The following is a 22227-nucleotide window of genomic DNA, read 5'->3' on the forward strand; positions in this document are numbered from 1 at the left end:
CATAAATAATAAATATAAATAAAAGCAGATGGTATATGAACACTTACATAACAAGGTTCATATGGGTGTCCATAATTGCTCAGACTTCATTACCCCTTTTCCTCTACAACTGAAGGGCTTTTTCCTATATCTTGTCTATAAAATTAAAAAGTTGAAAATGCATAGGAGGTATTTAATGCTAGAGATGGGCTGGGTCCCCACAGACTTACAGAGTTATAGAATTTAATAGAGAGAATTATAGAATTCCACTATAGAGAATTATAGAATTCTACTGTTAGAAGAAATTGTTGCAATTATCCAATTTGAACCCTGTATTTTTTAATAAATAATATAACTAAAAACTCATAATAAATGATGAACTGATTAACTTACAAATACTGGAGGGATAGCAGGCCTTCAAATGTGTCTTTATGTAATTCGGTCAGATAATTGTCCCTGAGAATTCTGCAAAATGAAAAGGTCATTTCTGGGTCAAAATGCAAAAATAACTACAACTATTTGCTACACAGGACCGCTAGATGTGAGAGAAACCTGGGTAATGGTGCCACCAAATACACTAATTCTTATTTAATGTAGGGATGGTGATCTCTGCTGTTTGATTCAAATCTTTTCTTCTCACATACTCCTTTGTCTCTCTCCTCTCTCTCTCTCTCTCACACACACACACACACACACACACACACACACACACCCCTATCCACTCTTCACACCAAAATGTACATTTAATGCCTACTCTCTGGATCACAAAATCTCTGTTAGAACCCAGCCCTGAGTGGCAAAAACATGGACAGAACTGCCACTTCCTCCTCTCTTTTCCCAAATTTTATTGTGGAAGCCCTATTTATAACCATATCAGTGCTACAAGTAAAGCCATCTAATTTTTTTCCCCATCTAAAAAATATCTGTGAGAACTAAAAATGTGCATAAAATGCACATAACATAAATGCTCAGTTTAATAAGTGTAGAGTAAATACCCGTGTAACACTATTTGTTCATTCTACTGTTGGTGGATACTAGATTTTTCTAATTTTTAGTTATTATAAACAGTGCTGCTTTGGACATTTTTCTGTTTATATCCTAGTACACATTTGCCTAAGTTTCTCCAGGATTTAACAGGGGTACAAAATTGTCTTCCTAAGAGGTTGTGCTATTTCAAGCTGGCAGATTGAAACATGCCAAGTCTCTACCAAACTCCAAACTCCACCAAAGTCCCTAAGGATGATTAGAAAAGATACAATTAGAAAATCCACAACCTTAGCTCAAAGCCAAGGGAGTAGCTCTACAAACACTCCCCACCAGAAATGCCTTGGAGCCACCTACAGGGTGATTAGCTGGGATACTGCAGTAGGACCAAGGACAGCACATCAACCCCACATCCTTCCTCCTTGGATCTGGCAGCAAAGGGTGTTTTCTTCCAGGCAGGAGCCATTGGTGTTAGAAGGGGGCAGGGTCCCAGAACCCTGGAGGAAGGGTATACACTCTGACTAGCCATTAGAAGTCACCTCCCACCTCTTCTTTAACTCTCAGGGGGACCTGTCACCAATAACAAGCCCCGTGGTTCATTTCACCTCTTCCTTAGGACCAGAAAACAGAAGCAAGTCAAATCTCAACTACAAAGATAAATTGCACTCAGGAATGACCAAATGGAGTGAGAAAGCCAATTCTATTCAGGACAGAAAATAAAAAACAAATATAACAGCTTATAGTCAATGACACAGTTAACAGAGAAAACACAAAAGGATTTGAGAATACCAACATTAATGGGGCACCTGCGTGGCTCAGTCGGTTAAGCATCCGACTTCGGCTCAGGTTGCAGTCCATGGGTTCAAGCCCTGCACTGGGCTCTGTGCTGAAGCTCAGAGCCTGGAGCCTGCTTCGGATTCTGTGTCTCCCTCTCTCTCTCTGTGCCTACCCTGCTCATACTCTGTCTCTCTCTCTCTCAAAAATAAATAAACATTAAAAAAATTTTTTAAAAAGGATTAATGAAATACACAGCTTTGCATGGCATGGACAAAGAATAAACACTGAACCTCCATAGCAAAGAACATTAGTATCTCTGTATGTCTAATGTACAGAGATATATGCAAACATTTCTTCCTTGACAATGAGGCTGGAGAGATGTTTATTCTGTAATTAGCGAAGTTAGAGGCATTTCTGATGTTTGTTTAGTGTAAACATTTCTAACTATACCACTTAACCATCATTATATTTTTAAAGATTTCATTTTTTTTAAGTAATCTCTATACCTAACATGGGGCTCTAACCTACAACCTCGAGATCAAGAGTTGCAGACTCTAATGACTGAGACAGCCACGTGCCCCTTAGCCATCATTTTTTTAATGTTTATTTATTTTTGAGAGAGACAGAGCATGAGTGGGGGAGGGGCAGAGAGAGAGGGAGACAGAATCTGAAACAGGCTCCGGGCTCTGAGCTGTCAGCACAGAGCCCGACACGGGGCTCAAACCCACAAACTGTGAGATCACGACCTGAGTCAAAGTCGGACGCCCAACCAACTGAGCCACCCAGGAGCCCCAACCCCTTAACCATCATTTTAAACATCTATTTTTATGGTGGCATAAGAATTTCCACACTGATCACAGGAATCTACTCCTGAAGCCAAGTGCACATTGTATGTTAGCTAACTTAACAATAAATGACATAAAAAATAATAATAAAAAAATAAACTAATAAAATTTCCCACACTGAAATCCTTAATCTCTTAATAATTTAATATGTACTTGGTAATACTGCTTACATAATTCACCTGCTTAGTTAAATATTTAATATCTAAATATTTAATTTAGATTAAATTATTTAAAAATTCTGGGTTAATGGCATTCAAATTAATGTAAGTGTTCTATATTTTCTTGTCTTGTAGGTGACAATTTGAGGTTAACTTCAATTCCTCTCATTTTACTAAGCCAACTTTTTCAAACCTTTTCTGTAAAGGCCAGACAGTAAATATTTTAGGCTTTGCAGGCCATATACGGTCTCTGTCACATATTCTCTGTTTCTTTCTCTTCTTTTCTCTTTTACAGCCCTTTAAGAACATGAAAATCATTCTGAACTCATAGGTTGTATCAAGACAGACCATACACAGGATTTGATCCATGGGCCATAAATAATAAATATAAATAAAAGCAGATGGTATATGAACACTTACATAACAAGGTTCATATGGGTGTCCATAATTGCTCAGACTTCATTACCCCTTTTCCTCTACAACTGAAGGGCTTTTTCCTATATCTTGTCTATAAAATTAAAAAGTTGAAAATGCATAGGAGGTATTTAATGCTAGAGATGGGCTGGGTCCCCACAGACTTACAGAGTTATAGAATTTAATAGAGAGAATTATAGAATTCCACTATAGAGAATTATAGAATTCTACTGTTAGAAGAAATTGTTGCAATTATCCAATTTGAACCCTGTATTTTTTAATAAATAATATAACTAAAAACTCATAATAAATGATGAACTGATTAACTTACAAATACTGGAGGGATAGCAGGCCTTCAAATGTGTCTTTATGTAATTCGGTCAGATAATTGTCCCTGAGAATTCTGCAAAATGAAAAGGTCATTTCTGGGTCAAAATGCAAAAATAACTACAACTATTTGCTACACAGGACCGCTAGATGTGAGAGAAACCTGGGTAATGGTGCCACCAAATACACTAATTCTTATTTAATGTAGGGATGGTGATCTCTGCTGTTTGATTCAAATCTTTTCTTCTCACATACTCCTTTGTCTCTCTCCTCTCTCTCTCTCTCTCTCACACACACACACACACACACACACACACACACACACACACCCCTATCCACTCTTCACACCAAAATGTACATTTAATGCCTACTCTCTGGATCACAAAATCTCTGTTAGAACCCAGCCCTGAGTGGCAAAAACATGGACAGAACTGCCACTTCCTCCTCTCTTTTCCCAAATTTTATTGTGGAAGCCCTATTTATAACCATATCAGTGCTACAAGTAAAGCCATCTAATTTTTTTCCCCATCTAAAAAATATCTGTGAGAACTAAAAATGTGCATAAAATGCACATAACATAAATGCTCAGTTTAATAAGTGTAGAGTAAATACCCGTGTAACACTATTTGTTCATTCTACTGTTGGTGGATACTAGATTTTTCTAATTTTTAGTTATTATAAACAGTGCTGCTTTGGACATTTTTCTGTTTATATCCTAGTACACATTTGCCTAAGTTTCTCCAGGATTTAACAGGGGTACAAAATTGTCTTCCTAAGAGGTTGTGCTATTTCAAGCTGGCAGATTGAAACATGCCAAGTCTCTACCAAACTCCAAACTCCACCAAAGTCCCTAAGGATGATTAGAAAAGATACAATTAGAAAATCCACAACCTTAGCTCAAAGCCAAGGGAGTAGCTCTACAAACACTCCCCACCAGAAATGCCTTGGAGCCACCTACAGGGTGATTAGCTGGGATACTGCAGTAGGACCAAGGACAGCACATCAACCCCACATCCTTCCTCCTTGGATCTGGCAGCAAAGGGTGTTTTCTTCCAGGCAGGAGCCATTGGTGTTAGAAGGGGGCAGGGTCCCAGAACCCTGGAGGAAGGGTATACACTCTGACTAGCCATTAGAAGTCACCTCCCACCTCTTCTTTAACTCTCAGGGGGACCTGTCACCAATAACAAGCCCCGTGGTTCATTTCACCTCTTCCTTAGGACCAGAAAACAGAAGCAAGTCAAATCTCAACTACAAAGATAAATTGCACTCAGGAATGACCAAATGGAGTGAGAAAGCCAATTCTATTCAGGACAGAAAATAAAAAACAAATATAACAGCTTATAGTCAATGACACAGTTAACAGAGAAAACACAAAAGGATTTGAGAATACCAACATTAATGGGGCACCTGCGTGGCTCAGTCGGTTAAGCATCCGACTTCGGCTCAGGTTGCAGTCCATGGGTTCAAGCCCTGCACTGGGCTCTGTGCTGAAGCTCAGAGCCTGGAGCCTGCTTCGGATTCTGTGTCTCCCTCTCTCTCTCTGTGCCTACCCTGCTCATACTCTGTCTCTCTCTCTCTCAAAAATAAATAAACATTAAAAAAATTTTTTAAAAAGGATTAATGAAATACACAGCTTTGCATGGCATGGACAAAGAATAAACACTGAACCTCCATAGCAAAGAACATTAGTATCTCTGTATGTCTAATGTACAGAGATATATGCAAACATTTCTTCCTTGACAATGAGGCTGGAGAGATGTTTATTCTGTAATTAGCGAAGTTAGAGGCATTTCTGATGTTTGTTTAGTGTAAACATTTCTAACTATACCACTTAACCATCATTATATTTTTAAAGATTTCATTTTTTTTTAAGTAATCTCTATACCTAACATGGGGCTCTAACCTACAACCTCGAGATCAAGAGTTGCAGACTCTAATGACTGAGACAGCCACGTGCCCCTTAGCCATCATTTTTTTAATGTTTATTTATTTTTGAGAGAGACAGAGCATGAGTGGGGGAGGGGCAGAGAGAGAGGGAGACAGAATCTGAAACAGGCTCCGGGCTCTGAGCTGTCAGCACAGAGCCCGACACGGGGCTCAAACCCACAAACTGTGAGATCACGACCTGAGTCAAAGTCGGACGCCCAACCAACTGAGCCACCCAGGAGCCCCAACCCCTTAACCATCATTTTAAACATCTATTTTTATGGTGGCATAAGAATTTCCACACTGATCACAGGAATCTACTCCTGAAGCCAAGTGCACATTGTATGTTAGCTAACTTAACAATAAATGACATAAAAAATAATAATAAAAAAATAAACTAATAAAATTTCCCACACTGAAATCCTTAATCTCTTAATAATTTAATATGTACTTGGTAATACTGCTTACATAATTCACCTGCTTAGTTAAATATTTAATATCTAAATATTTAATTTAGATTAAATTATTTAAAAATTCTGGGTTAATGGCATTCAAATTAATGTAAGTGTTCTATATTTTCTTGTCTTGTAGGTGACAATTTGAGGTTAACTTCAATTCCTCTCATTTTACTAAGCCAACTTTTTCAAACCTTTTCTGTAAAGGCCAGACAGTAAATATTTTAGGCTTTGCAGGCCATATACGGTCTCTGTCACATATTCTCTGTTTCTTTCTCTTCTTTTCTCTTTTACAGCCCTTTAAGAACATGAAAATCATTCTGAACTCATAGGTTGTATCAAGACAGACCATACACAGGATTTGATCCATGGGCCATAAATAATAAATATAAATAAAAGCAGATGGTATATGAACACTTACATAACAAGGTTCATATGGGTGTCCATAATTGCTCAGACTTCATTACCCCTTTTCCTCTACAACTGAAGGGCTTTTTCCTATATCTTGTCTATAAAATTAAAAAGTTGAAAATGCATAGGAGGTATTTAATGCTAGAGATGGGCTGGGTCCCCACAGACTTACAGAGTTATAGAATTTAATAGAGAGAATTATAGAATTCCACTATAGAGAATTATAGAATTCTACTGTTAGAAGAAATTGTTGCAATTATCCAATTTGAACCCTGTATTTTTTAATAAATAATATAACTAAAAACTCATAATAAATGATGAACTGATTAACTTACAAATACTGGAGGGATAGCAGGCCTTCAAATGTGTCTTTATGTAATTCGGTCAGATAATTGTCCCTGAGAATTCTGCAAAATGAAAAGGTCATTTCTGGGTCAAAATGCAAAAATAACTACAACTATTTGCTACACAGGACCGCTAGATGTGAGAGAAACCTGGGTAATGGTGCCACCAAATACACTAATTCTTATTTAATGTAGGGATGGTGATCTCTGCTGTTTGATTCAAATCTTTTCTTCTCACATACTCCTTTGTCTCTCTCCTCTCTCTCTCTCTCTCACACACACACACACACACACACACACACACACACCCCTATCCACTCTTCACACCAAAATGTACATTTAATGCCTACTCTCTGGATCACAAAATCTCTGTTAGAACCCAGCCCTGAGTGGCAAAAACATGGACAGAACTGCCACTTCCTCCTCTCTTTTCCCAAATTTTATTGTGGAAGCCCTATTTATAACCATATCAGTGCTACAAGTAAAGCCATCTAATTTTTTTCCCCATCTAAAAAATATCTGTGAGAACTAAAAATGTGCATAAAATGCACATAACATAAATGCTCAGTTTAATAAGTGTAGAGTAAATACCCGTGTAACACTATTTGTTCATTCTACTGTTGGTGGATACTAGATTTTTCTAATTTTTAGTTATTATAAACAGTGCTGCTTTGGACATTTTTCTGTTTATATCCTAGTACACATTTGCCTAAGTTTCTCCAGGATTTAACAGGGGTACAAAATTGTCTTCCTAAGAGGTTGTGCTATTTCAAGCTGGCAGATTGAAACATGCCAAGTCTCTACCAAACTCCAAACTCCACCAAAGTCCCTAAGGATGATTAGAAAAGATACAATTAGAAAATCCACAACCTTAGCTCAAAGCCAAGGGAGTAGCTCTACAAACACTCCCCACCAGAAATGCCTTGGAGCCACCTACAGGGTGATTAGCTGGGATACTGCAGTAGGACCAAGGACAGCACATCAACCCCACATCCTTCCTCCTTGGATCTGGCAGCAAAGGGTGTTTTCTTCCAGGCAGGAGCCATTGGTGTTAGAAGGGGGCAGGGTCCCAGAACCCTGGAGGAAGGGTATACACTCTGACTAGCCATTAGAAGTCACCTCCCACCTCTTCTTTAACTCTCAGGGGGACCTGTCACCAATAACAAGCCCCGTGGTTCATTTCACCTCTTCCTTAGGACCAGAAAACAGAAGCAAGTCAAATCTCAACTACAAAGATAAATTGCACTCAGGAATGACCAAATGGAGTGAGAAAGCCAATTCTATTCAGGACAGAAAATAAAAAACAAATATAACAGCTTATAGTCAATGACACAGTTAACAGAGAAAACACAAAAGGATTTGAGAATACCAACATTAATGGGGCACCTGCGTGGCTCAGTCGGTTAAGCATCCGACTTCGGCTCAGGTTGCAGTCCATGGGTTCAAGCCCTGCACTGGGCTCTGTGCTGAAGCTCAGAGCCTGGAGCCTGCTTCGGATTCTGTGTCTCCCTCTCTCTCTCTGTGCCTACCCTGCTCATACTCTGTCTCTCTCTCTCTCAAAAATAAATAAACATTAAAAAAATTTTTTAAAAAGGATTAATGAAATACACAGCTTTGCATGGCATGGACAAAGAATAAACACTGAACCTCCATAGCAAAGAACATTAGTATCTCTGTATGTCTAATGTACAGAGATATATGCAAACATTTCTTCCTTGACAATGAGGCTGGAGAGATGTTTATTCTGTAATTAGCGAAGTTAGAGGCATTTCTGATGTTTGTTTAGTGTAAACATTTCTAACTATACCACTTAACCATCATTATATTTTTAAAGATTTCATTTTTTTTAAGTAATCTCTATACCTAACATGGGGCTCTAACCTACAACCTCGAGATCAAGAGTTGCAGACTCTAATGACTGAGACAGCCACGTGCCCCTTAGCCATCATTTTTTTAATGTTTATTTATTTTTGAGAGAGACAGAGCATGAGTGGGGGAGGGGCAGAGAGAGAGGGAGACAGAATCTGAAACAGGCTCCGGGCTCTGAGCTGTCAGCACAGAGCCCGACACGGGGCTCAAACCCACAAACTGTGAGATCACGACCTGAGTCAAAGTCGGACGCCCAACCAACTGAGCCACCCAGGAGCCCCAACCCCTTAACCATCATTTTAAACATCTATTTTTATGGTGGCATAAGAATTTCCACACTGATCACAGGAATCTACTCCTGAAGCCAAGTGCACATTGTATGTTAGCTAACTTAACAATAAATGACATAAAAAATAATAATAAAAAAATAAACTAATAAAATTTCCCACACTGAAATCCTTAATCTCTTAATAATTTAATATGTACTTGGTAATACTGCTTACATAATTCACCTGCTTAGTTAAATATTTAATATCTAAATATTTAATTTAGATTAAATTATTTAAAAATTCTGGGTTAATGGCATTCAAATTAATGTAAGTGTTCTATATTTTCTTGTCTTGTAGGTGACAATTTGAGGTTAACTTCAATTCCTCTCATTTTACTAAGCCAACTTTTTCAAACCTTTTCTGTAAAGGCCAGACAGTAAATATTTTAGGCTTTGCAGGCCATATACGGTCTCTGTCACATATTCTCTGTTTCTTTCTCTTCTTTTCTCTTTTACAGCCCTTTAAGAACATGAAAATCATTCTGAACTCATAGGTTGTATCAAGACAGACCATACACAGGATTTGATCCATGGGCCATAAATAATAAATATAAATAAAAGCAGATGGTATATGAACACTTACATAACAAGGTTCATATGGGTGTCCATAATTGCTCAGACTTCATTACCCCTTTTCCTCTACAACTGAAGGGCTTTTTCCTATATCTTGTCTATAAAATTAAAAAGTTGAAAATGCATAGGAGGTATTTAATGCTAGAGATGGGCTGGGTCCCCACAGACTTACAGAGTTATAGAATTTAATAGAGAGAATTATAGAATTCCACTATAGAGAATTATAGAATTCTACTGTTAGAAGAAATTGTTGCAATTATCCAATTTGAACCCTGTATTTTTTAATAAATAATATAACTAAAAACTCATAATAAATGATGAACTGATTAACTTACAAATACTGGAGGGATAGCAGGCCTTCAAATGTGTCTTTATGTAATTCGGTCAGATAATTGTCCCTGAGAATTCTGCAAAATGAAAAGGTCATTTCTGGGTCAAAATGCAAAAATAACTACAACTATTTGCTACACAGGACCGCTAGATGTGAGAGAAACCTGGGTAATGGTGCCACCAAATACACTAATTCTTATTTAATGTAGGGATGGTGATCTCTGCTGTTTGATTCAAATCTTTTCTTCTCACATACTCCTTTGTCTCTCTCCTCTCTCTCTCTCTCTCTCACACACACACACACACACACACACACACACACACCCCTATCCACTCTTCACACCAAAATGTACATTTAATGCCTACTCTCTGGATCACAAAATCTCTGTTAGAACCCAGCCCTGAGTGGCAAAAACATGGACAGAACTGCCACTTCCTCCTCTCTTTTCCCAAATTTTATTGTGGAAGCCCTATTTATAACCATATCAGTGCTACAAGTAAAGCCATCTAATTTTTTTCCCCATCTAAAAAATATCTGTGAGAACTAAAAATGTGCATAAAATGCACATAACATAAATGCTCAGTTTAATAAGTGTAGAGTAAATACCCGTGTAACACTATTTGTTCATTCTACTGTTGGTGGATACTAGATTTTTCTAATTTTTAGTTATTATAAACAGTGCTGCTTTGGACATTTTTCTGTTTATATCCTAGTACACATTTGCCTAAGTTTCTCCAGGATTTAACAGGGGTACAAAATTGTCTTCCTAAGAGGTTGTGCTATTTCAAGCTGGCAGATTGAAACATGCCAAGTCTCTACCAAACTCCAAACTCCACCAAAGTCCCTAAGGATGATTAGAAAAGATACAATTAGAAAATCCACAACCTTAGCTCAAAGCCAAGGGAGTAGCTCTACAAACACTCCCCACCAGAAATGCCTTGGAGCCACCTACAGGGTGATTAGCTGGGATACTGCAGTAGGACCAAGGACAGCACATCAACCCCACATCCTTCCTCCTTGGATCTGGCAGCAAAGGGTGTTTTCTTCCAGGCAGGAGCCATTGGTGTTAGAAGGGGGCAGGGTCCCAGAACCCTGGAGGAAGGGTATACACTCTGACTAGCCATTAGAAGTCACCTCCCACCTCTTCTTTAACTCTCAGGGGGACCTGTCACCAATAACAAGCCCCGTGGTTCATTTCACCTCTTCCTTAGGACCAGAAAACAGAAGCAAGTCAAATCTCAACTACAAAGATAAATTGCACTCAGGAATGACCAAATGGAGTGAGAAAGCCAATTCTATTCAGGACAGAAAATAAAAAACAAATATAACAGCTTATAGTCAATGACACAGTTAACAGAGAAAACACAAAAGGATTTGAGAATACCAACATTAATGGGGCACCTGCGTGGCTCAGTCGGTTAAGCATCCGACTTCGGCTCAGGTTGCAGTCCATGGGTTCAAGCCCTGCACTGGGCTCTGTGCTGAAGCTCAGAGCCTGGAGCCTGCTTCGGATTCTGTGTCTCCCTCTCTCTCTCTGTGCCTACCCTGCTCATACTCTGTCTCTCTCTCTCTCAAAAATAAATAAACATTAAAAAAATTTTTTAAAAAGGATTAATGAAATACACAGCTTTGCATGGCATGGACAAAGAATAAACACTGAACCTCCATAGCAAAGAACATTAGTATCTCTGTATGTCTAATGTACAGAGATATATGCAAACATTTCTTCCTTGACAATGAGGCTGGAGAGATGTTTATTCTGTAATTAGCGAAGTTAGAGGCATTTCTGATGTTTGTTTAGTGTAAACATTTCTAACTATACCACTTAACCATCATTATATTTTTAAAGATTTCATTTTTTTTAAGTAATCTCTATACCTAACATGGGGCTCTAACCTACAACCTCGAGATCAAGAGTTGCAGACTCTAATGACTGAGACAGCCACGTGCCCCTTAGCCATCATTTTTTTAATGTTTATTTATTTTTGAGAGAGACAGAGCATGAGTGGGGGAGGGGCAGAGAGAGAGGGAGACAGAATCTGAAACAGGCTCCGGGCTCTGAGCTGTCAGCACAGAGCCCGACACGGGGCTCAAACCCACAAACTGTGAGATCACGACCTGAGTCAAAGTCGGACGCCCAACCAACTGAGCCACCCAGGAGCCCCAACCCCTTAACCATCATTTTAAACATCTATTTTTATGGTGGCATAAGAATTTCCACACTGATCACAGGAATCTACTCCTGAAGCCAAGTGCACATTGTATGTTAGCTAACTTAACAATAAATGACATAAAAAATAATAATAAAAAAATAAACTAATAAAATTTCCCACACTGAAATCCTTAATCTCTTAATAATTTAATATGTACTTGGTAATACTGCTTACATAATTCACCTGCTTAGTTAAATATTTAATATCTAAATATTTAATTTAGATTAAATTATTTAAAAATTCTGGGTTAATGGCATTCAAATTAATGTAAGTGTTCTATATTTTCTTGTCTTGTAGGTGACAATTTGAGGTTAACTTCAATTCCTCTCATTTTACTAAGCCAACTTTTTCAAACCTTTTCTGTAAAGGCCAGACAGTAAATATTTTAGGCTTTGCAGGCCATATACGGTCTCTGTCACATATTCTCTGTTTCTTTCTCTTCTTTTCTCTTTTACAGCCCTTTAAGAACATGAAAATCATTCTGAACTCATAGGTTGTATCAAGACAGACCATACACAGGATTTGATCCATGGGCCATAAATAATAAATATAAATAAAAGCAGATGGTATATGAACACTTACATAACAAGGTTCATATGGGTGTCCATAATTGCTCAGACTTCATTACCCCTTTTCCTCTACAACTGAAGGGCTTTTTCCTATATCTTGTCTATAAAATTAAAAAGTTGAAAATGCATAGGAGGTATTTAATGCTAGAGATGGGCTGGGTCCCCACAGACTTACAGAGTTATAGAATTTAATAGAGAGAATTATAGAATTCCACTATAGAGAATTATAGAATTCTACTGTTAGAAGAAATTGTTGCAATTATCCAATTTGAACCCTGTATTTTTTAATAAATAATATAACTAAAAACTCATAATAAATGATGAACTGATTAACTTACAAATACTGGAGGGATAGCAGGCCTTCAAATGTGTCTTTATGTAATTCGGTCAGATAATTGTCCCTGAGAATTCTGCAAAATGAAAAGGTCATTTCTGGGTCAAAATGCAAAAATAACTACAACTATTTGCTACACAGGACCGCTAGATGTGAGAGAAACCTGGGTAATGGTGCCACCAAATACACTAATTCTTATTTAATGTAGGGATGGTGATCTCTGCTGTTTGATTCAAATCTTTTCTTCTCACATACTCCTTTGTCTCTCTCCTCTCTCTCTCTCTCACACACACACACACACACACACACACACACACACCCCTATCCACTCTTCACACCAAAATGTACATTTAATGCCTACTCTCTGGATCACAAAATCTCTGTTAGAACCCAGCCCTGAGTGGCAAAAACATGGACAGAACTGCCACTTCCTCCTCTCTTTTCCCAAATTTTATTGTGGAAGCCCTATTTATAACCATATCAGTGCTACAAGTAAAGCCATCTAATTTTTTTCCCCATCTAAAAAATATCTGTGAGAACTAAAAATGTGCATAAAATGCACATAACATAAATGCTCAGTTTAATAAGTGTAGAGTAAATACCCGTGTAACACTATTTGTTCATTCTACTGTTGGTGGATACTAGATTTTTCTAATTTTTAGTTATTATAAACAGTGCTGCTTTGGACATTTTTCTGTTTATATCCTAGTACACATTTGCCTAAGTTTCTCCAGGATTTAACAGGGGTACAAAATTGTCTTCCTAAGAGGTTGTGCTATTTCAAGCTGGCAGATTGAAACATGCCAAGTCTCTACCAAACTCCAAACTCCACCAAAGTCCCTAAGGATGATTAGAAAAGATACAATTAGAAAATCCACAACCTTAGCTCAAAGCCAAGGGAGTAGCTCTACAAACACTCCCCACCAGAAATGCCTTGGAGCCACCTACAGGGTGATTAGCTGGGATACTGCAGTAGGACCAAGGACAGCACATCAACCCCACATCCTTCCTCCTTGGATCTGGCAGCAAAGGGTGTTTTCTTCCAGGCAGGAGCCATTGGTGTTAGAAGGGGGCAGGGTCCCAGAACCCTGGAGGAAGGGTATACACTCTGACTAGCCATTAGAAGTCACCTCCCACCTCTTCTTTAACTCTCAGGGGGACCTGTCACCAATAACAAGCCCCGTGGTTCATTTCACCTCTTCCTTAGGACCAGAAAACAGAAGCAAGTCAAATCTCAACTACAAAGATAAATTGCACTCAGGAATGACCAAATGGAGTGAGAAAGCCAATTCTATTCAGGACAGAAAATAAAAAACAAATATAACAGCTTATAGTCAATGACACAGTTAACAGAGAAAACACAAAAGGATTTGAGAATACCAACATTAATGGGGCACCTGCGTGGCTCAGTCGGTTAAGCATCCGACTTCGGCTCAGGTTGCAGTCCATGGGTTCAAGCCCTGCACTGGGCTCTGTGCTGAAGCTCAGAGCCTGGAGCCTGCTTCGGATTCTGTGTCTCCCTCTCTCTCTCTGTGCCTACCCTGCTCATACTCTGTCTCTCTCTCTCTCAAAAATAAATAAACATTAAAAAAATTTTTTAAAAAGGATTAATGAAATACACAGCTTTGCATGGCATGGACAAAGAATAAACACTGAACCTCCATAGCAAAGAACATTAGTATCTCTGTATGTCTAATGTACAGAGATATATGCAAACATTTCTTCCTTGACAATGAGGCTGGAGAGATGTTTATTCTGTAATTAGCGAAGTTAGAGGCATTTCTGATGTTTGTTTAGTGTAAACATTTCTAACTATACCACTTAACCATCATTATATTTTTAAAGATTTCATTTTTTTTAAGTAATCTCTATACCTAACATGGGGCTCTAACCTACAACCTCGAGATCAAGAGTTGCAGACTCTAATGACTGAGACAGCCACGTGCCCCTTAGCCATCATTTTTTTAATGTTTATTTATTTTTGAGAGAGACAGAGCATGAGTGGGGGAGGGGCAGAGAGAGAGGGAGACAGAATCTGAAACAGGCTCCGGGCTCTGAGCTGTCAGCACAGAGCCCGACACGGGGCTCAAACCCACAAACTGTGAGATCACGACCTGAGTCAAAGTCGGACGCCCAACCAACTGAGCCACCCAGGAGCCCCAACCCCTTAACCATCATTTTAAACATCTATTTTTATGGTGGCATAAGAATTTCCACACTGATCACAGGAATCTACTCCTGAAGCCAAGTGCACATTGTATGTTAGCTAACTTAACAATAAATGACATAAAAAATAATAATAAAAAAATAAACTAATAAAATTTCCCACACTGAAATCCTTAATCTCTTAATAATTTAATATGTACTTGGTAATACTGCTTACATAATTCACCTGCTTAGTTAAATATTTAATATCTAAATATTTAATTTAGATTAAATTATTTAAAAATTCTGGGTTAATGGCATTCAAATTAATGTAAGTGTTCTATATTTTCTTGTCTTGTAGGTGACAATTTGAGGTTAACTTCAATTCCTCTCATTTTACTAAGCCAACTTTTTCAAACCTTTTCTGTAAAGGCCAGACAGTAAATATTTTAGGCTTTGCAGGCCATATACGGTCTCTGTCACATATTCTCTGTTTCTTTCTCTTCTTTTCTCTTTTACAGCCCTTTAAGAACATGAAAATCATTCTGAACTCATAGGTTGTATCAAGACAGACCATACACAGGATTTGATCCATGGGCCATAAATAATAAATATAAATAAAAGCAGATGGTATATGAACACTTACATAACAAGGTTCATATGGGTGTCCATAATTGCTCAGACTTCATTACCCCTTTTCCTCTACAACTGAAGGGCTTTTTCCTATATCTTGTCTATAAAATTAAAAAGTTGAAAATGCATAGGAGGTATTTAATGCTAGAGATGGGCTGGGTCCCCACAGACTTACAGAGTTATAGAATTTAATAGAGAGAATTATAGAATTCCACTATAGAGAATTATAGAATTCTACTGTTAGAAGAAATTGTTGCAATTATCCAATTTGAACCCTGTATTTTTTAATAAATAATATAACTAAAAACTCATAATAAATGATGAACTGATTAACTTACAAATACTGGAGGGATAGCAGGCCTTCAAATGTGTCTTTATGTAATTCGGTCAGATAATTGTCCCTGAGAATTCTGCAAAATGAAAAGGTCATTTCTGGGTCAAAATGCAAAAATAACTACAACTATTTGCTACACAGGACCGCTAGATGTGAGAGAAACCTGGGTAATGGTGCCACCAAATACACTAATTCTTATTTAATGTAGGGATGGTGATCTCTGCTGTTTGATTCAAATCTTTTCTTCTCACATACTCCTTTGTCTCTCTCCTCTCTCTCTCTCTCTCACACACACACACACACACACACACACACACACACACCCCTATCCACTCTTCACACCAAAATGTACATTTAATGCCTACTCTCTGGATCACAAAATCTCTGTTAGAACCCAGCCCTGAGTGGCAAAAACATGGACAGAACTGCCACTTCCTCCTCTCTTTTCCCAAATTTTATTGTGGAAGCCCTATTTATAACCATATCAGTGCTACAAGTAAAGCCATCTAATTTTTTTCCCCATCTAAAAAATATCTGTGAGAACTAAAAATGTGCATAAAATGCACATAACATAAATGCTCAGTTTAATAAGTGTAGAGTAAATACCCGTGTAACACTATTTGTTCATTCTACTGTTGGTGGATACTAGATTTTTCTAATTTTTAGTTATTATAAACAGTGCTGCTTTGGACATTTTTCTGTTTATATCCTAGTACACATTTGCCTAAGTTTCTCCAGGATTTAACAGGGGTACAAAATTGTCTTCCTAAGAGGTTGTGCTATTTCAAGCTGGCAGATTGAAACATGCCAAGTCTCTACCAAACTCCAAACTCCACCAAAGTCCCTAAGGATGATTAGAAAAGATACAATTAGAAAATCCACAACCTTAGCTCAAAGCCAAGGGAGTAGCTCTACAAACACTCCCCACCAGAAATGCCTTGGAGCCACCTACAGGGTGATTAGCTGGGATACTGCAGTAGGACCAAGGACAGCACATCAACCCCACATCCTTCCTCCTTGGATCTGGCAGCAAAGGGTGTTTTCTTCCAGGCAGGAGCCATTGGTGTTAGAAGGGGGCAGGGTCCCAGAACCCTGGAGGAAGGGTATACACTCTGACTAGCCATTAGAAGTCACCTCCCACCTCTTCTTTAACTCTCAGGGGGACCTGTCACCAATAACAAGCCCCGTGGTTCATTTCACCTCTTCCTTAGGACCAGAAAACAGAAGCAAGTCAAATCTCAACTACAAAGATAAATTGCACTCAGGAATGACCAAATGGAGTGAGAAAGCCAATTCTATTCAGGACAGAAAATAAAAAACAAATATAACAGCTTATAGTCAATGACACAGTTAACAGAGAAAACACAAAAGGATTTGAGAATACCAACATTAATGGGGCACCTGCGTGGCTCAGTCGGTTAAGCATCCGACTTCGGCTCAGGTTGCAGTCCATGGGTTCAAGCCCTGCACTGGGCTCTGTGCTGAAGCTCAGAGCCTGGAGCCTGCTTCGGATTCTGTGTCTCCCTCTCTCTCTGCCCCTCCCCAACTTGCACTCTGTCTCTCACTCTCTCTCTCTCTCAAAAATAAACAGTATACAAAATTTAGAATGGCATCATTAATATATCCTCAGACAGAGGTAAACAGTACATCTAATAAAAAGAACCAACTCAAGATTATATGAATGAAAAGTATTATCATTAGTAAAAAACTCAGTCTATGAGCAGCAGAAACGGTCGTTGAATAAATTAGAAAACTTGAGAGATCTGGCCACTGATTTCTTACCAATACTTGAAATTCTATGTATTTATTATATTTACATATTTGTTTTTATATTATATATTTGTAAACCCCTTGACAAGTGGGATATTTGGTCAGTTTTGTTCTTGGGCTTATATCCCTGGCATGTAAAACAGTTCCTGGGACATAGGAGATGCTCCATAAATATTTGTTGAATGAATTCAGAAAGTGACAGGTATCAATTTGCAAATATACTACTTTTAATTAAAACAAATCATTCATTTATCATCATTTATGAGAATAAGTACAACTTCACAGGAAAACAAATGTCTTTCTCCACCTCCGCCCCAATTTGTGACTCAATCTTTTGAGACAAGAACCTTTTGAGAATTTCATAAAAGCTATGGAATGGACCCTTTCCCTAGAAAACTGCACTTTCTTGAATACGTGCAAAGGTGTGCATGCGATTTCAATTTGCAGACCATCCCTTTAGGGCTCAGGTCCGTGAATAGAATGGACTGAATTTGTGGGTGCCAAACTTGGATGGGAAATAGAATCACATCTCTATTTTCACAAACCTCTAACTAGAATTAGCATTTCCTTCCATTATGAATGTAGGCAACAAACCACAGATTAGTGTAGTTAATTTGGTCCCCAGCAGAAATCAGATATTTTCATATCACATATTTGGCGTGGATATCTCAAAATATCATTTATTCTCATCAGTACCTTGAAGTTATAATAGTTAGTAGGCGTACCATTATATTTTGTTATTTAATATTCTAACAGAAGCAGATTTATTGCTATATCACTAATCTTTTTAAAAAATTTTTGAAAACTCTATTTCCACATAATTTCCTTTTCCTATATATTTTAACTTATTATACATTTGAAAACATTATCCCAAGAACATAAGCTTCTGCAGATCATCAATACATATATAGAAGGGTGCCTGGGTGGCTCAGTCTGTTAAGTGTCCAACTTCAGCTCAGGTCATGATCTCACGGTTCGTGGGTTCGAGCCCCACATTGGGCTCTCTGCTGACAGATCAGAGCCTGGAGCCTGCTTCCAATTCTGTGTCTCCCTCTCTTTCTGTCCCTCCCCTGTTCATGCTCTGTCTCTCAGCAATAAATAAATGTTAAAAAAAATTTTTTTAAAAATTTGATATATAGAAAAAAAGGTTAAAAATCCTGCCCCAGGGGACTATTGACCCATAGTTAAAAACTTCTGTCTTACAAGGCATAACCCTCAAGCTGAATTAGAAATCATCAAATCTTGGGGCACCTGGGTGGCTCAGTTGGTTAAGTGTCTCAGGAGGCCTGGAAGGGGATCCAGCCACACATCCGGAGACTACGAAGCCTAGGGGTACTAGTCCCTTGCCAGTCTGCCTGGAACACCCCCTTACTGCCGGTCAAAAAGCCTCACACAAATGACTACCGACCGGTACAAGACCTCCGGGAAGTAAATAAGAGGGTCGCGGACATACACCCAACTGTTCCCAACCCATATACTCTCTTGAGCTCCTTGGCGCCCTCCAGGGTCTGGTATACTGTACTAGATTTAAAGGACGCCTTCTTCAGTCTGCCGCTGGCACCCCAGAGCCAACCCCTGTTCGCCTTTGAGTGGCATGATCCGGAGGAGGGCTACAGTGGGCAACTCACCTGGACACGGCTACAGGGATTCAAAAATTCACCCACCATCTTCGACGAGGCACTACACGAGGACCTGGGTGAGTACAGAAGGGAGCACCCTGGCCTCACCCTCCTACAGTACGTAGATGACATCCTGATTGCTGCCGACACGGCCAAAGACTGTGAGCGAGGGACCCAGGACCTGCTGGCTACCCTGGGGGCCTTAGGGTACCAGGCATCCCGAAGAAGGCTCAGATATGCAGGGAGAGGGTAAGTTACCTGGGATATATCCTGGAGGGCGGACAGTGGCGGTTATCAGATGCCAGAAAAGAAACTGTCCTAAAGATCCCTACTCCCACCTCCCAAAGAGAACTGAGGGAATTCCTAGGATCAGCCGGCTACTGCCGCCTCTGGGTTCCAGGTTTTGCTGAGATCGCCAGGCCCCTATATGAAGCTACCAAAGAGGGGAAAACATTTAAGTGGGCTGAAAAAGAAGAAACTGCCTTTAATCAGTTAAAAAAAGGCCCTCCTAAGTGCCCCAGCCCTGGGCCTACCAGACATTACGAAGCCCTTCCACCTCTTTGTAGACGAATATAAGGGAATAGCAAAAGGGCTTCTAACTCAAGCCTTAGGCCCCCGGAACCGCCCAGTGGCTTACCTGTCTAAGAAACTAGACCCAGTGGCTGCCGGCTGGCCGCCATGCCTAAGAATTATTGCGGCGACAGCACTCCTAGTCAAGGATGCAGACAAACTGACCCTAGGACGGGAGATCTGGATCACGACCCCACACGCCATTGAAGGGGTCCTGAAACAGCCTCCGGATAGATGGATGAGCAATACACGTATGACTCATTACCAGAGCCTCCTACTCAACCCTCCACGAGTGCGGTTCCCTCCAGTGCAGCCCTCAATCCTGCAACCCTGCTGCCCGACCCTGACCTAGGTGCTCCACTACATGACTGTGCGGGAATCCTGGAACAAGTACATGGATTCCGGACGGACCTGACCGACCGGCCCCTCCCCGATGCCGAGGCTACTTGGTTCACTGATGGCAGCAGCTTTGTGCGAGACGGACACGGGTATGCGGGTGCAGCGGTGGTCACTGAAACGGACACCGTATGGGCGGAGGCTCTACCCTCCGGAACGTCAGCCCAGCGAGAAGAGCTCATAGCCCTCACCAAGGTGCTGATGCTGGGAGCTGGAAAACGGCTTAACATCTACACAGACAGCCGTTATGCATTTGCCACAGTTCATATTCATGGGGCAATTTATCAGGAGAGGGGGTTACTGACGGCAGAAGGACGGACTATCAAAAATAAGCAGGAGATACTTAACCTGCTTACGGCCTTATGGCTTCCCGCCAAGCTAGCCATTATCCACTGCCAAGGGCACCAAAAAGCTGATAACCCAGTAGCTAGAGGTAATCGAAAGGCTGACCAGGCAGCCAAGGCAGTCGCCCTTACTTCAGTCCCCACCATGACCATACAACTACCGGACCCGGGAGACCCAGTTTTACCAGACCAGCCCAAATACTCCCAGGAGGAGTTACAGCGGATCAAGAAACTCCCCATGGCCCAGGAGATAAAGGGATGGTGGTATACACCTAACAAGGAGCTCGTGCTGCCAGACCGGCTCGGAGTCTCAATATTAGAGCACATGCATCGGTCTACTCACATGGGGGCCCGAAAATTAAAAGACTTAATCCGACATGCCGGAATCAAGATTCACCAACAGGACACCAAAATAGAGCAAGTTGTATCTGCCTGCAAGACCTGCCAACTCACCAACGCGAGAGCCACATCAAATAAAAAAGGAACCAGGCTCAGAGGCACCAGACCGGGAGCCCAATGGGAAGTCGACTTCACTGAAGTCAAACCAGGAAAGTATGGTTATAAATACCTTTTAGTATTTACAGACACCTTCTCTGGCTGGGTGGAGGCATACCCAACCAAGCATGAAACGGCTCAGACGGTGGCTAAGAAACTACTAGAAGACATCTTACCCAGGTATGGTTTTCCTGCCATGGTAGGATCAGACAATGGAACAGCTTTTATCTCGCAGGTAACACAGGCAGTAGCCAAGGCGGTGGGGGCAAACTGGAAATTACATTGTGCTTATAGGCCCCAGAGCTCAGGACAGGTAGAAAGAATGAATAAAACCCTAAAAGAGACCCTTACCAAATTAACCATGGAGACTGGCGGGGACTGGGTGACTCTCCTACCGTATGCCCTTTACCGGGTTAGAAACACTCCTTACACTCTGGGTTTTACTCCCTACGAGATCATGTTTGGCAGGCCACCCCCTGTTATTCCCAGCCTTCGAGCTGAACTTATTGCTGACTTTAAAGATCAAGAACTTTTTCTTTCCTTGAGCGGGCTCCAGAGGGCGCACGAGGACATTTGGCCGCGCCTCCGTGCCATCCAAGAGGCTGGCCCGATCCGGACACCTCATCAGTATAGGCCGGGAGACTGGGTCTACGTCAAGAGGCACCACCAAGAGACTCTCGAGCCGCGCTGGAAGGGACCCTACATCGTGGTGTTGACAACCCCCACCACTCTCAAGGTAGACGGCATCGCGACCTGGGTCCATCACACCCACGCTCGGCCAGCGGACCCCTCCTCCATCCGGAAGGACATAGTCACGCGATGGGCCATCAGTCGGGACCAACACAGCCTGCTCAAGCTCAAGCTACAGCGCATTCGGCCCACCTAATATTGGTAACTCTGTTAACTCTGCTTGTCATTGCTCATGCTGCCGGGAGTCCCCACGCCCCCCAAAACATCACCTGGCAGATCATAGACACCAGCTCGGGGACAATACTTAATCAGACGTCCCAGAGCCACCCCAGGGACACTTGGTTCCCAGAACTTTGCGTAAACCTCCAAACTCTGTTCCCCTTGTCACCATAAA

General features: G+C 40.4%; 1 protein-coding gene across 1 annotated transcript in view; it reads right to left on the minus strand.

The window, feature by feature from the left end:
• Window positions 1–22227, minus strand: part of LOC122207336 (leucine-rich repeat-containing protein 37A-like) — a 151580-nt gene that overhangs the window by 52137 nt on the left and 77216 nt on the right. The window contains exons 22-27 of the mRNA XM_042917438.1: window positions 15954–16025; window positions 12842–12913; window positions 9726–9797; window positions 6612–6683; window positions 3489–3560; window positions 373–444 (exon numbers count right to left, since the gene is read on the minus strand). Coding sequence (XP_042773372.1) covers window positions 373–444; window positions 3489–3560; window positions 6612–6683; window positions 9726–9797; window positions 12842–12913; window positions 15954–16025 — 432 coding nt within the window. The remainder of the gene's footprint in view (window positions 1–372; window positions 445–3488; window positions 3561–6611; window positions 6684–9725; window positions 9798–12841; window positions 12914–15953; window positions 16026–22227) is intronic.

Source organism: Panthera leo, chromosome E1 (assembly GCF_018350215.1).
Source record: "Panthera leo isolate Ple1 chromosome E1, P.leo_Ple1_pat1.1, whole genome shotgun sequence".
Lineage (NCBI taxonomy): Eukaryota > Metazoa > Chordata > Mammalia > Carnivora > Felidae > Panthera > Panthera leo.